This window comes from Mastomys coucha, unplaced genomic scaffold (assembly GCF_008632895.1).
Source record: "Mastomys coucha isolate ucsf_1 unplaced genomic scaffold, UCSF_Mcou_1 pScaffold22, whole genome shotgun sequence".
NCBI lineage: Eukaryota > Metazoa > Chordata > Mammalia > Rodentia > Muridae > Mastomys > Mastomys coucha.
In genome coordinates this window covers 229,482,996-229,499,041 of record NW_022196905.1, presented here as the reverse complement: position 1 = coordinate 229,499,041, position 16,046 = coordinate 229,482,996, and the positions used below count along the sequence as shown (strand labels likewise).

The 16,046-nt window shown below is 42.6% G+C and overlaps 1 protein-coding gene across 1 annotated transcript in view; it reads right to left on the bottom strand.

Moving 5' to 3' along the window:
• The window catches only part of Rbl2 (RB transcriptional corepressor like 2), a 52,621-nt gene extending 36,675 nt beyond the window's left edge, over positions 1-15,946 (bottom strand). Inside the window, exons 1-7 of the mRNA XM_031340830.1 lie at positions 15,593-15,946; positions 12,798-12,928; positions 10,922-11,122; positions 7,853-7,917; positions 3,194-3,322; positions 809-969; positions 666-730 (exon numbers count right to left, since the gene is read on the bottom strand). Of these exons, the coding sequence (XP_031196690.1) occupies positions 666-730; positions 809-969; positions 3,194-3,322; positions 7,853-7,917; positions 10,922-11,122; positions 12,798-12,928; positions 15,593-15,823 (983 nt within the window). The 5' untranslated portion in view covers positions 15,824-15,946. The remainder of the gene's footprint in view (positions 1-665; positions 731-808; positions 970-3,193; positions 3,323-7,852; positions 7,918-10,921; positions 11,123-12,797; positions 12,929-15,592) is intronic.
• Positions 15,947-16,046: the final 100 nt, after the last annotated feature.

Here is a 16,046-nt window from a genome sequence, read left to right as displayed (position 1 = left end):
CTCACCATCACTTGCCTCAGGTCCCAAGTGCTGAGATGTCAGCCATGTGCCCTGATGGCTAGGTATAAAAGCATTTCTTTCTTTTTTAAAAAAATATTTGTTTATTTATTTTATGTATGTGAGTACACTGTCACTCTCTATGGACACACCAGAAAAGGGCATCAGATCCCCTTACAGAGGGTTGTGAGCCACCATGTGGTTGCTGGGAATGGAACTCAGGACCCCAGAAAGAGCAGTCTATGCTCTTAGCCACTGAGCCATCTATCCAGTCCACAAAAGCATTTCTTAATTTCAAAATTTATAATCCAAAATCTTGAATAATAAAACTTTGAACAACAAAAACAAGTTTTACTGAACTTAAAGACATGTGCTTATAGTAGATGTTTCCAGAACTATGACGGCTTCTATGAGTTCTAACATAAAGCATTAAAAATGTCCAGAGTACAAACAATGCAAACACGAGGTCTCTTCACAGGTAAGTTAAAATATCAGAGCAAGCCAGGCATGGGGAGGCAGAGGCAGGTGGAGGCTAGCTTGAGTTGGAGGCCAGCCTGGTCTACAGAACAAATTCCAGGACAGGGATATGAATAGAAACCCTGTCTCCAAAAACCAAAAACCAAGGAACCAAACAAACTATGTAGCAGGTCTGCAGCCTAAGTACTCACAAACTCTCTCCAAAGTTTCCGGGTTCCAGGAAGCCAGTAAGATTTTCTTCCTTCCCCCTGAGGAGCTACGATGAGAAGAAAGGTCCTAGGTTACATGAGGCCAAACCTTTATCAGAAAACATCCGCAGTCCTTACTTACAAACCTTTTTCTCAAAAAGTTTCCTAATATAGGGTTTCCAGAAATGCTCCTTTATTCCCTTGGCCTCCAACACCAGACCGTCATGGAAGGAGCAGAGCTTCTCAATGACACATGGGGGCTCAGCTGAGGGTTTAGAGTCCTTGGGGTGACAGTCCTCTGACAGGCCTGCGATGTATAAAATCACAAAATGGAGACACCGGTCAGCATCAAGTAGCTAACATACAATACACTGAAGCAGAAATGTTAGTCCGGTCAGGATAGGATTGGCACATGTAATTAATTTACAGATGCCTCAAAAGATGAAGAGAGATGAAGAGAGATGGATATGCAGCATCTCCAGGACAAACAAACAGAAAGGGACTGCTGTGGATTAGGAGTGCCTGAGCTGTAAGATCCTGTCTCACATAGAGAAAGGACTACATAAATTATCAATTAAATACTTTTTAAAATGGCAGTGGAGGTAAAGCACATCACTACTCAAAAGATTAGTTATGTGACTAAAGGCTGTTAGAAAAATAAAAAGTCGGGGAAATATCTGGAGAACATCAGAATTGTGTTCTGAAAATGAGCCTTACATTCAAATTAAAAAAAAAAAAAAACACGACTTAAAAAATTATATAGTTCTGCCAGATGAGGTGGCTCACACCTTTAATCTCATCACTCAGGAACAGGGGCAGGTTGATCTCTGTGAGTTCAAGGCCAGCCTGGTCTACATATCAAGTTCCAGGACAGCCAAAGCTGCAGTGACCCTGTCTCAAACAAACAAGCAGACAAACAAACATTACCCATTTCTGTCTGTTGGAATGGCTCATCAGGTGAAGACACTTGCTTCCAAGCCTGACAACCGGTTTGATCTCTAAGACTGACAAGGTAGAGGAGAGGGCAGAGTCCCTCAAGTGTCCTTTCACCTGGACATGCACATTGGCAGCCCCAGGCCCTCCCTCTGCCACCCTGGACATGTACACTGGCAGCCCCAGGCCCTCCCTCTGCCACCCACAACTAAAACGTAACAATTTTTAAAATGACACAGCTCATAGATTATCAACTTTGATTTGATCATATTAGACATTTATATTTATAGTGTTCTCTTTCATAAGAACATAAAAAAAATCAAAGAAAATTAAAGGAGGTAAAAACAGAACAAATAAAAATATCTGATGGAAGCAACGGATGTGGCACAGGTTCAGGGTACCCTGTGTTTAGTCCCCAGAACAAAAAGTAAAAGAATAAAGTGAAGACAGATGGGGTGCACAGAAAGGAGCAAAGGTCAAGTGCTCGTTGTCTAAAACGCTTGGACCAAGAAATCTTGGAGTTTAGTCATTTGAATTCTGGAGCATCTGCACCATCTCTATGAGATGGCCATGCATAGCCAAGGACTCTTTGGTTAAGTCTAAAATTTTATTTTTCTGTTGTCTTGTTTGTTCTACAGTACTGAAGATCAAATTCAGGGCCAACCAAGCAGTCTGTCACAAACTTCATCTCAGGCTACATCTCACACCTTTTGGGTCACAGGTAACTGGTAGTAACTAACTCCACTAATTTAAAATCAACCCTGATGGACAAGTCGAAGTTCTAATTGAAACCATGGCCAAACTGACAGTCAGAATTCTTCTGTGGTGTTCTTCGCAGAAGCAGCAATATAGACTAGTCTATACATCCTCAGTATTTATGTGTATGGCTTATAGGAATGACATAATCTAAAGCACAGTACTTGTGTTGTTAAAATGAGTATGATCCTTGTTCTTGTTGTTTTAGAATTTTATTTTTCTGTAGCAAAAGAAGTGAAATGCAGTTCTTTTAGTAAGTTCTTTGTTGCTACTTGGAGTGCATTAAGCACCAAATAGTGAGAACAGCAAAAAATACTACCATGAGTTATCTTTATACTTTAGAGTTATCTTTATACTCTGAGTTTCTACATTCTTCTCTTTTGCTATCTATTTTTCAAAAACCTCTAAATTATCATTTAAAACTACATTTGGTAATATTTGCTTTTTTTTTTTTAAGAGGTGGGGTGGGTGGGCGCTGGAGAGGTAACTCACTAGTTAAGAGCACAGCTTACTCTTCCAGAGGACCTAGGTTCAATTCCCAGCATGCATGGCTCATGGCCATCTATAAGCCCGGTTCCACGGGATTTAACACACTCCTGTGAGAACACCAGGCACACATGTGGCACACAAACATACAGACAGACAAAACACCCATACACATAAAGTAAAATGAAACATTTAAAAATGTCTGGAGATGCTGACTTCGGTATAACCAGTCCATACGACTCGGGCGGCGGAAGCTCTCCAATACTTGTGTTCTCTGAGGCTAGCAAACCCGCATCTAGGGGTACAGTTTCCATGAGTAGAAACCATGCAGAAACATGGGCTGCCAATAAACTTACCTTTAAAATTAGGGTTCACAAGTTCTTTACGGTTAGAACATTGTAGGGCATTTCCATAAACTAAATCTAATGCACACAGCAGAAGATGGTAGGAATTGACCAGATCATCACTAATCATGGGGAAGTTTCCTATAGGGTTAGAAAAGTCACAGTTAAATCAGCATCCACTGCACAGCATTCTAAAAATAATTGTTCCCTCATAATGACACCACACACCATTATACCAAGTTGGTTCAAGAGTGATACTGTATTTTGGCAAATATATATTTTAGGACACTGATATTTTAATGTATGTCTATGAATTTAATGAAAACTAAAACCACTTAAATTCAATATACATTCAATAGGCATGTATTAAGTAGCTAGTAATGAACTAAAACTTTAATTATTGGTCTAGTCTCTGGAATTCTGAACACACACACAAAATTTTATCAAGTCTATTAAACTGTAACAAATTACATAAAAAATTTTTCTGCAGTTAAAATAACTAGAAATATTTAGAGTTAAACCACTAGAAAATGAGCCATGTATGATTTTTCTCATCTGTAATCTAAAGAGAAGAGAGCCTTTCATTAGAGTGCTAATGGTAACAATTTAAAGTATTTTCCTGTATAGCAATAAAGATCATTCACATCAATCCAATAGAACGCAGATACAGATATTTGACTTCAAAAGCTACTACTGTCCCAAGGATAATAGTCATGCTGGTAGAAAAAAGAAAGAAAGAGAGGAAGGAAGGAACAAGAGAGAGAAAAGAAAAGAAAGAGAGAAAGAAAGAAAGGAAAGGAAAGAGAAAGAGAGAAAGAAAGAGAAAGAGAGAGGAAGGAGGGAAGGGAAAAAGGAAAGAAGGAAAGAGAGAAAGAAAGAAAAAGAAAAGAAAGAAAGGAAGGGAAGAAAATGAAACAAGAACAGGCCTGCAGGAATGCCCTTCCTACAGTGCTATTTATGAAGGATGCTGAACTGCTTCGTTTAACTGCTGGCGAGCATCTGTCTGAAGAGCTGCTGCATTTTCACACAGTGCAGACACAAAGCACACATCACACTTTCACACACAGTCCTACTCGAATGCATCCAACACGCATGCTTTCCTCTGTCTTAGTTGGCTCTGTATCAAACTTTTCCCATTTGCTTCCTTTCAAAGAAAGTTACCACCTACTTCAGCCTTTTCTTGGGGGGGAATAGGCTGAACCAAAAAATAAATAAATAAAATCCTATTGCTGCCAGAAAGGCAAAAAATTATTAAGAGATCAAATTCTGCATTGGTATAGCCAAGCTAACTTGCTTGCCTCTGCTATAAATGTTCAAATATTAAACATCTACCCCTATTGTACATAAAACAGGAAGCCACACTTCCTGTTTTTAAGCGACTAAGACTAAGGCATCACTGGCAAGCCTGGACTTGTCCCTGTGTGTACTCACTGCAGAGCAGTTACAGCAGCACCGTAACTCCTAACCACAGGCTGAAAGACCCCTAAAGGTTGAGTTCTAAATGAAATTTCAGGACAGTCCCAACAGGACATATTTGCCATCTCAAACCTTGACCTTACAAATGGAAGGTAATTTACAAGTCATTTTACCATTTGATCAAGAGATAATGGCAAGACTTAACCTCTAGATTTGGCTTACTTGTCTAGGCAAAACATTTCCTGTTTTCTGAAAAAAGAAAATGGTCTTCTGCTCAAAAAGTCCTTCATGTGACAGCTCAGACTTGTCACTTGCCATGCCAGATCAACAAATATACAGAGAATGTGTTTGTTACTAGGAATGAGATTATCTAACACGACCATAGGCTATAGGCAAAGTCTACCTTCTCCCGAAAGAAAACAGTACCGAACTAAAACAGCTAAGCTACCAATCTAAGCCACACTGAGCTGTGCTGCGCCCCTGAACCCAACACTGGAAGCTTCAATCCAGCCCAAGGAACAAAGAAAAACTCCCATCTCAAAACAACACCACCACCACCCCCAAACCAAAGCTAAGTGCAGTAGATTCTGCCTGAGACGCTGCCATTATTTTAATGTTTATACACTAGCAAATACATTCACTCCTAAGCACATACAAACTAGATTAAAATCCTAGTAGCCACACAGTTATCCAATACAATTGTAAGATTACTATCATATGTAATATCAGTCACATAAGCTAATATGGCAGCCTTCACAGAAAAGCCTAAGCTTTTATTTTGTCATGATTTATATCACATTTATTTTGTTTTGTATTTGCAATGCTCAGGATTGAATACAGGGTCTTGTGCATGTTGGACAAGCATTCTAACACTGGGCCACGTCTATCACTTCTGACTGCACTGAAAAAAGGCTGCCAGGGTCATTGCTATGGAAAGCGTAACTAAGAAGCTCGCAGACCCTTCCTTCCACGGGGCACACAGCTCAGATAATGAGGGAGGACTCCTCTGTGGCCTTCGAGAGGACCAGCTGCAATTACAACACTCCTGGAGGCCACACCTTCGTGGTCAGCCTCAAACCTGGAGACAGGAGAACTGGGTTCAAATCCTTTTATTTTTTCCTTTAATTAATTTATTCATTCACTTTACATCCTGATCACAGTCCCTTCTTTCCTCCCAGGTCCCCTTAAACAGCCCTTCCCCTACTCCCTCCCCTTCTCCTCTGAGAAGAGGGAGGCCCCCCTGGGTACCAACTCAGGTAACTGCAGGACTAGGCACTAAGGTCAGGCAAGGCAGTCCACTTAGGGGAACAGGATCCACAGGCAGGCAACAGAGTTAGGGACAGTCCCATCTCCAGTTGTTGGGGGACCCACAAGACCAAGCTATACATCAGCTACATATGGGGGGAGGCAGCCCATATATGCTCTTTGGTTGGTGGTTCAGCCTCTCTCTGGGAGTCTCCAAGGTCCAGGTTAGTTGATTCTGTTGGCCCTCCTGTGGAGTCTCTACCCCCTCAGCGACCCTCAATCCTTCCCCCAACTCCTCCACAAGACTCCCTGAGTTCATCTAATGCCTGGCTGTGGGTGTCTGCATCTCTGTTGGTTAACTGCTGGTGGAGGCTCTCAGAGGACAATTCCGCTAGGTTACCTAGCTGACCCTTAACAGTTTCTGGCTTTAGTTGCCTAATCTTGAAATGAGTCAGTTGTGGTAGCTGATCTGATAAAAGGAATCTCTCACACAGTAATTTTCCCTTATCCATGGCTTTATTTTTAACAGTTTCAGTTACCTTTGATCAACAGACCAAAAATATCAAATAGGAAATTTAAGAAATAATTCTCAGATAGGCAGGGATGCCTATAATCCAAGGACTAGGGAGACTGCGGCAGGAGGATCACAAATTCCAGGTCAGACTGGCCTAAAGAGTTAGCCTCAAACAAATAAAAACTACACTTAAAATTGCACGTTTCACTGTTCTGCCCAGCCGTGTGGACAGCTCTGTCCTCCCTACGTCCCTCATGCCCAGGGTGAAGATGCTGTGCATCCATAAGCCAGCTAGCTATTTTGGTGCTTACTTGATCCTACTGTCTCCATATTCAAGCAATCTGTACTTAGCAATGTTCCTAAGGTCATACAGCAACTTGCCAAAGAAAAGCCAGAAGGTGGAAGTGTTTCCATTAAGTGAAATGAGTGTCCTTAATTTAAATTTTAAAAAGGGTTTATAAAAGGGCTGGAGAGATGGCTCAGTGGTTAAGAGCACTGGCTGCTCTTCCAGAGAGCCTAGGGTTGAGTTCCCAGCAAACCTCTTGGAGAATCACAGCATCTGAATATCCGATGCCCCCTTCTGACCTCCTCTGGTACTGCATGCACATGGTGACAGACAGACATGCAGGTAAATGCCCATGCATAGAAAACAGAATCCTTAACAGAATCCTGGGCTGATGCTGCTAAGACTTCGAGTACAATAAGGTAATGGACAGAGACAGAATTTATGTAACATCTACTACACTACCATAGCTGCTCTGTTCTTACTATCTCTTACTGTGTTTGATGTATAAATTAAACGTTATGTAGGTATGTACAACACGAATCATGGCATTCAGGGAGTGAACCTATCTTTGGTTTCGGGTCTTAGGAGGTATCCTGCATACATAAAGAGGGGCCTCCAGTATGCGTGCAGCTCCTTCCAATTCCGACACTTTGTATCTCATTGAACTATCTTAGTGGCAGCAGTACACAGTCTATAGAGAAAAACCTAAGGTATGTAATTATACTTTCTCCTTTAGACTGTTAAATATTATCCCTATACAGAATATACCAAAGTCATAGAGGTGCACTTCAGTGCATGCATACCTTGCACAGGGTAATGGAATGAAAAGAGAACACAAAGAGATTCTAAGTATCTGGTTAAGTTTAGTTACCTGTAGACATGTAGAAAGTCATCGGACCTATTCTGAGGACGTCAGTCCCACTCAGTGAATCAGGCACAGCTTATGAAGAGCAGAGCCCCATATGCAAGCTAATGTAGCATGTGGTGGTTCTGTTCACAACTCAAAAGAATAGTTTCACGTCAAAGAGATGTGGACAAGACTAAAGCGAAGGGTGTGCCATTTAATATGAGGAGATGTGGATACTGTAAGGACAGTACCGAAGAGCCTCGTACAAAAAGTGAGGCTTTCCTCCTGATTCATAATACAGCAGACAAAATGAGCACCTAAAAATGGTTAGCTAAGTCCTGTCCAATTACACATTACTCTTACCTTTTGCATATATAAAAAGCACCCAACAAAAATGGAAAATTTCAGATGTGGTGCAGGGCTGTCGCCTGGAGAGGGAGAAAAACAGAGTTGTGAGACACGTATAAGAATTACAAAAGTACAACCCAAACGACTCAAATCAGATAGGAAACAAGCCCACAGGCAGCGGAGGGAGAACAGATGTGGCTTTCCAGGGAAATGTACAAGATGCTCTGCCCCAACCAAATACAACAAAGAAGGCAGAAAAAGCAGATCAGATGCAAAACAAACAAACAAAATCCTTTCTGAGTTTCTGGGGTCAAGATACATAAGGCACAAAGTAAGAAGAAAAACTACAGCTCTGGTGCTGACAGACGTCAGTACAGCCGCTCTGGTGCTGGCAGACGTCAGTACAGCCGTTCTGGTACTGACATCAGTACAGCTGCTCTGGTGCTGACAGATGTCAGAACAGCCGCTCTGGTGCTGACGTCAGTACAGCCGCTCTGATGCTGACAGCCGTCAGTACAGCTGCTCTGATGCTGACAGCCATCAGTACAGCCGCTCTGGTGCTGAGAGACGTCAGAACAGCCGCTCTAGTGCTGACGTCAGTACAGCTAATGCTTCCGGGCTGCAGGCAGTCTGGGGTTACTGCTTCTCCTCATGCAGATGGACTGCAACCCTCTCCCTAACATATTCCACACTATAAAATCATGAAAGGTCATTCTGCAGTAAACTCTGGCCCTATCCTTATGCCTATACTCCACCTACTAAGAGACCTGTTGTATTTGACCAAGCTGTCGGCTAACAGAGGTCTCAGATCTGCAGTAGGTTGGCTTTTCTACCAAATTCTCTTGCCAGTGCTTAAACCAGACTTCTGGGCCCCAAATCACAAGAGCCTCATCTTTCATTTTATCTTTATTTTCTAAGACAGGATCTCATGTCACCCAGGCAGGCCTTGAACTTGCTATGTAACAGAGGCTGACCTTGAATGCCTGCATCTGCCAAATGCTAGGATTATAGGTGTGTGTCACCATGCCCAGCTTTATAGCAGGAACAAGAAGAGCAGCCAGCCCTGGAGAAGAGCTAGGAGCTGGTTTAGATCTGGTCCTAGCATAGCAGGCACTTGTTTCTCTGGCCCTTTCTCCTTCATCTGCCCAAGTTACTATAGTTAGGAGTGGTACTGGATTTAATCTAGTAGGTCATAGTCATAGTGAGAATTAGTCACAGCTGTGCTTCTAAAGTAGCTTATTGCAGTACCCAGGAGGTAGTACAATTTGTAGTTCAAACTCATGCTTGACTATTTAACATGTTCAAGGATACCTGGGCTACATGAGACCCTGCCTCAAAAAGAAAAAAAAAGTTATGGCCTTTCTGCCATAGTATATGATAATCTATTAATGATTTTGATCAGCCTCAAATATAAAATTTAGACCTTTTTGCTTGCAATATATAGCTATTATAAATTTTAGCTCTTAACATTAGGACCTGGAAGTACCTGTACTTAGCCAATCTGCTCCCCAAGTCCCTCTTGCGCCTCTGCACATATCACTATTTCCTCTAAACTGAAGGCCCCATCTCTGTTTCTCAGGCTATCTGCCAAGCCCTACCCAGTTCTGCTTCCTCTATGCAAGGCTATCAAACTGGGTCATCTAGGTTTATCTTGGCCTCAGAAATCTCACTTCTCTGTGCCTGCTGTACTCTCATGGTCCTCACGTTATTTCTTCTCTCTTGCTTTACTGTCAGCTCTCAGAATAGAGACCAGGGTTCTGTTTGAATGCCCATCCACTACACAATACCAAAGCAATAATTTCTTATTGTGTTTAACACAGTCACAGCTGAACATTACAATCATACTCACGAGGCTGGGCCATCATGGTAATGCATATGGGTTCTGTAGTCCTACCCACTGTCAGGTGCATGGACCATCTGCTCTCTAGGAGTTTGTTTTCCCCATGTAACAAGGCTCAGACTTCTAAGTTTGACATATTACATGCTCACACCTGAGAAGAGTGCTTGCCTCATGACACACAGTTACCGGCCGTACATCATAGATAGTATGACTGTTAGAAGAAAGTGCCAGAAAGTGCCAAGACCTATAGAGTAAACTGGGTATGGTAGAACATTTCTGTAATCCCAGTGCCTGGAAGGACTGGGATACAGAAGGACAGCAAGTTTGTGGCCAGCCTGGGCTACACAATGAGATTCCTTGCCCCGTTTTAGGGGGTTTTGATTTTGCTTTGTTCTATTTCTCTCTTTTTGGCTGAAACAGAATCTCTTTTATACAGTCCTGGTGATCCTCCTACCTCAGCCTCCTTAATGCAGGGATTCCAGCTCTGTGTAACTATACCCAGTCTCTTGTACATTTCTTATGAATGCTGTTGCAGCTCTATTCAAGAGGAAATTTCCTCACATACTTTAAATGCAAAGTTTCCCTTTCTGTTTTAAATAACCTTACCTATTAAAGGAGGACAGTTTCTGTCTTATTTATAAAATTGTAAAGACAGAGAAAACTAGCTAGGGTAAGCTGCTTTTGTAGACCTGACCAAAAAACAAGTTCACAGTAGTTGAATTCCCCTAACCTAGTTTCTTTGGTGTTGACTGGTTATGAACATCAATCTCATTTCAGGGACTATTATTCAGTTTGACATAAAGGTCAAATAATAGAAAATTCCAGTATCTGATCAATACCAAGAAAGTCAACCCTGAAAAGCACTTGGGGTCTGACTTGTGTGCAACCTGTACTTTGGGTTGCCTAAAGAAAAAGGGAAAAATTATATCAGTGTCAAACCCAAACATTTGAATTGTAAAAGAAGCCAGGCAACTTCTAACATACGGCAGAGAGCAACAACAAATTATTATTTAAAAAAATACTTTTTTAAGCCAGGTGTGGTAGTACATGTCTTTAACGCCAGGACTCAAGAGGCAGAGGCAAGCAGATCTTTGTGTTGGAGGCCCGCCTGGTCTACAGAGGGAATTCCATGCCTCCAAGGCTACATATGGAGGCCCTGTCTCAAAACAAACAAGCAAAGACTCCCAGCTTCTCAGGAGGAGTTATTTATGAAAGCATTCTCCCAGAGACGCACAGACACATACCTCTGCTTTCTTCCTCTTTGCTGGCGAGGTTGTTCTTCTTGGGGGTATTTAAAAATGTCTTGAAAAATGGGTTCATATTTCTTAAAAATCACAGCAGAAACAGTGAAGTTTCTTTCTAATCTCTCGGTACGTTCTCGGAAATGTGGGGGTAGATTTGCCATGTCTTCCCACTTCTTCATCTTGTTAAAAAATTCAATTAGGCTGACATTAAAAACAAAAATGAGGTGCTTTAGTAACATAAAGGTGATGTTATGCCAGTACAAGTGAATGCTAATACAGTAAGACAAAATCATTTCACTGAATTATATTTGGACAACAACATAAAATCCAACCTATGCCTTTGACTAGCTTAATCTCCTGCCTTTTGCCTTCTTACCCCAGCCCTCCTGACCTACACCTCTCAGGTTTGGGTTCTCTGTGTGTATGTATGCCCATGTAGCTGATGTCTGGGAATGCACATGGAAGACAGAAATTGATGCTCGGTGCCTTCCTCAGTATCTTCATCACTTGGATTTTCTGCTGGGTATGGCAGAAGCTTTTACCCATGGAGTCTTCTCATTGGCCCCAGTTCAGATCTTTTAAATACTAGAACTATGGAGCTGGAGATATGGCTCATCATACTTAAAGAGTGTTTGCTGTTCTAGCAAAAGACCTGGGTTCAATGCCTAGCAACCCCAAGGTCACACATGACCATCTCTTACTACAGTCCCAGGGAATCCGATGTCCTCTTCTGACATCTTTTGACACCAAATATGCACATGATACCACATACATACATGCAGGCAAAATGCTTATACAGATAAAATAATAAAATGAATCTAAAAATTTTTTAGGTTCGTTTTATTATAGATACTAAAGTTGGAATAGAAACAGCCAAAATTCCAATTTATACATCTTCCTAATCTATTTCTCCATGCTTCCCAAATGTAACCCTGATTCTGAAGTTAGTTTGATTTTTTCCATACATATATTTATAAAAAATAAGAAGTATCTTTTGTTCGCTTTTACATTTTATGTAAAATGTACCACACTATAAGTAGCATTCTGCAACTTAATTTTCATTTAATGCTTCTGAAGTTCATTAATGTCAATACATGGAAATATCTAACTCACTTATTTAATTACTAAAACCATTCCTTCCTATGAACATACAACAACTTCCTGCATTCACTCAATGAACAGAGACAGGTTACTACTGATTTTCCTTTAATAAAATGGTATAGGACTGGAGAGGTGGCTTGGAGGCTAAGAGCATTTGTTGTTCTTGGCAGAGGACACAGATTGTGTTCCAGCAGCCACATGGCAGCTCACAACCATCTGTAAGTCTAGTTCCAGGAAATCTAATGCCTTCTTCTGGCCTCTACAGACACCAGGAACACATGTGGTCACATATATACACTATATGCACGCAAACATTCATACACATATAAAAACCATGAATTTTCAAATGTTACAATAAACATCTTCATATGTGTGCAGGGATGTCTTTAGGATCAGAGAATATGCAGCTTCAAATTTACTACATATTCCATGTACATTAAAACACAAGTTCTATGCATATGTATCTAAGTATATTGCCTCATAATTCATATTTATTTACCTTTTCAATCCATGGTATCTTCAAAAGTGTCTTAATATCTTTATTTAAACTTACAGCAACATTATACAATAAGTTATAACCTTTTTAATGCATTACAATGCAAATACACTCAAGTTTGTACAATTTGATCCTGACTCTGAAATGGTAAAGGAAAACCACGACTCAGATTCTAAATTCAGCTGTGGATGTTAGATGCTCAGAAAGTAGTAAATGAAGAGAATTTTCATTATCAGTGTGATTTCTAAGCTTTTTAAATTTATGCTACATTCTACTTACCTCTGCTCCGAACATCGAAGGATTCTAGTTAAAGACACATAGTTTCCTTCAACAGTCCCTTTGCTCACAGTGGGGACAGATTTTCTACAAGCCACATACAAGGCACATGCTAACCAATGAAGGTCATTTCCCTGAAAAAGAAAACAGAGTTTTAGCTAATGACTTCTGTGTGCTTCCGTGTCAAACTTCCTGCACTCATATCGAAAGCGATAATTCTATGACAGTCCTTGCCCACGGCCTCTTCTACTATGTGACACTGACATTCGTCCATGCATGGTACTGTGTCTCAGTTCCTTTACCTTGAAGCAGGGTGGAGCCTTCTGCCCCTTTACCTGATTGTCTCTACGAACACCACAGGTATTGCTGATGCTACACAATTTCAAAGGTCACAGAAGGGAACGCCAATCCCACCCGCCTCCCTCCATCTTTGAGGAGGTCATAAGCCACAGAAAAAGTGTGGCTCCCTTCAACTGTCAGGCTAAGAGAGAAAATATGGCAGTGGCCAGTTAGATACAGAGAGATGCCCAAGGAGCCCTGCCATGCTGAGCTCCACCCACCCTTGGGACTCAATGCTTCCGGGTGAGACAACAGTCATTTTGATGCAGAAACAAGACATCTCCTTTGTACTGCCTGAATTCTCACACCACAGCACAGTATCCCAGCTTTCAACAAGGAGTTGGGATCCAGACTCAGGTGCACATGCTCACACAGTCCGATACTCATCAGGTCCTCTCCCCTCCCCTTAAACACAGCTCTGAGCAATGGTTTCGCACGGTGTTTGGTTTGGAGGATGGTTTCGCTTTTTGGTCTTTGGGTTTTGTTTGGGAGCTGCTGGTACCAGAACTCAAGGCCTCACCAGCATCCTCCTCCACCCCCCATAGCACCCCCTCAGCCCCATGATGTCATAAAGTTCCCCAGTTGTGTGACCTCAAGGTAAACTGAGCTTTTCAACTACTCAATGTTTCTGCCATCAAGATCTTTTGGGAAGAATTCAAGTAAGCAGTTATGTCATCTTTGTTCTAAAAAGGGGCTTAAGGGAGATGATAGAATTTATAACTACATCATTCCTCAAAAAGGAAGAACAAAGAGTCTTACAACACTTGAAGGATAAAGGAAATGAAGAAGAGCTTTGTAAAGTAATACATGCCTGGGGCCACCACCAGATAAGAAGATTCCTCTGAACCTGCTTCATCATTAGCCCTAACAAATATCTGTTGAAACATCCTTAACAGTCATTGTCGGGCTGAAGACACAGCTTGCTGGGTCATGCTTCCCTGGCATGCTTGAGCTCTTGGGCATTAACTGGATATGATGGCCCACTCTTATAACCCCAATTGGCTTGAGGATTAGAAGTTCTAGGTCATCCTAAGCTACACCTCCAGCAAGTTCAAGGCCAAGAAATAGTGAATATGTTTTCAAAAATAATTTACTAACGGAGCTGACAAGGTTAGGCAGGTAAAGGTGCTAGCTGACAAACAGATCCAACGGAACCGCAGTGATCCACTGGTGAAAAGATAAACTCATTCTCCAAAGTCGTGCTCTGACCTACACATAAACACGCGCACACACACACACACACACACAAGCACACTCTCATGTGCACGCACACACACATACACACACACACATTTATTAGGCATCTGTTAAATGCCACTTGCATATGTGACACCAGGCTTCATATGACTTAGTCTTGTGACCTGAAGCCTCTGCTATGTTATAATGCATATTCTTTTTTTTTTTTTTTTTTTTTTTTTTATGGTTTTTCGAGACAGGGTTTCTCTGAGTAGCCATGGCTGTCCTGGAACTCACTCTGTAGACCAGGCTGGCCTCTAACTCAGAAATCCGCCTGCCTCTGCCTCCCAAGTGCTGGGATTAAAAGAGTGCGCCACCACCGCCCGGCATAAAGCGTATTCTTGCTAATTTGTAGCACCATCTCTAAGATGAAGTAAGAGTTCATTTGGGGGTATATATGTCCTTCAGACCAGAAGTTCCCCTCTTTGCCTGGCTACAGGAAACACTGAGTCAAGAACAAGTCTACGGTCTCTTCAGCCAGACTGCTCAGTATATGAAATTTCTGCACACATACACACATTGCTTTAGTTAAGCTTTAGGTAAGCACTTTAAAGTGGGCACAAATAACAAAAATGCTTACACAACAAAACGGAGTTTCACTATGGTTTAAAACTTGTCCAGCGTCACTCAGATCTAGGTCTAAAGCTGCCATATTTCTTTTTTTGTGGGTGTAGCAAATGGAGAGAGGGGAATAGAAATAAACCGACTCGGAAGAATGGCACGAGTACAGCTATGTTATAACACCGTGCTTAGCCTTCGGATCGGGGGAATCTCTTTGCTCTGCTCCTTCCATAAGCTATATATAAAATCAAAGGGCCAAACGCACAGGCAGCCGAAAAACAATCCGGACTTCCGTGTCGCTTCCCATTGGCCCATAGAGGGGAGGTGCCTGCAGAGTTGACAGGCACTGGCCCGAATAGCCATTTTCGTCAACAGCAAGCCTGGTCCCAAGAACGGAACATAACAAGCCTACACCTGGACGACAGCCAAAAAAGAGTGCCCGAGCTCAGCAACAAATGTTGTGTGTCTACACCCGCTTTTCATCTGCCAGGGGTTGGGGACAATAAATCCTAAGCCATTCTCACACGTAAGCAAGCCCGAAACTTAATGCGTCTCCTCTGACGGCTGCAAAGCCAGGGAGAGGCAATGGTGCGGTGCAAACGACCAAGTGACCCCAGGGCCACCCCGAGTCCCCGACCTCCACGAATGATCTGAGCACGCACCTCCAGCGTGTAGCTCTCGCTCATGCTACGGTAGCTGCTCCAGGCCTCGGCGCGCGCTGCCTCGTCCATGTTGAGGCGGCTGCACAGCTCCTCGAACCGCTGCTGGATCTGATGGCTCGGGGACCCCGCGGACTGCGCGCGATCTGCGGCGTCGCCATCCTCCTCCTCTTCCTCCGAGCTGGCTGCAGCAGCAGGAGGGGGCGGTGGCGACTGATTGCCTCCAGATGCCATGGCGCGCCCAGAGGCCGCGGCTCTTCAGATGCGCTCAGGGCCCGGGCCCGCAGCCATTCAAACCGCGAAGCGCCGGTCCGTCAGCAGCCCGTACTGCTACTGGGCCGCCCCCAAAGTTCCTCGGTCCCATGCGGGCACCCGTAGGTCTGAACACGGCCTGATGGGAAATGTAGTCTCGGCCGGAATCTCAGGGGACCCAAATGTCATGGAAGAAGAAAGCCAA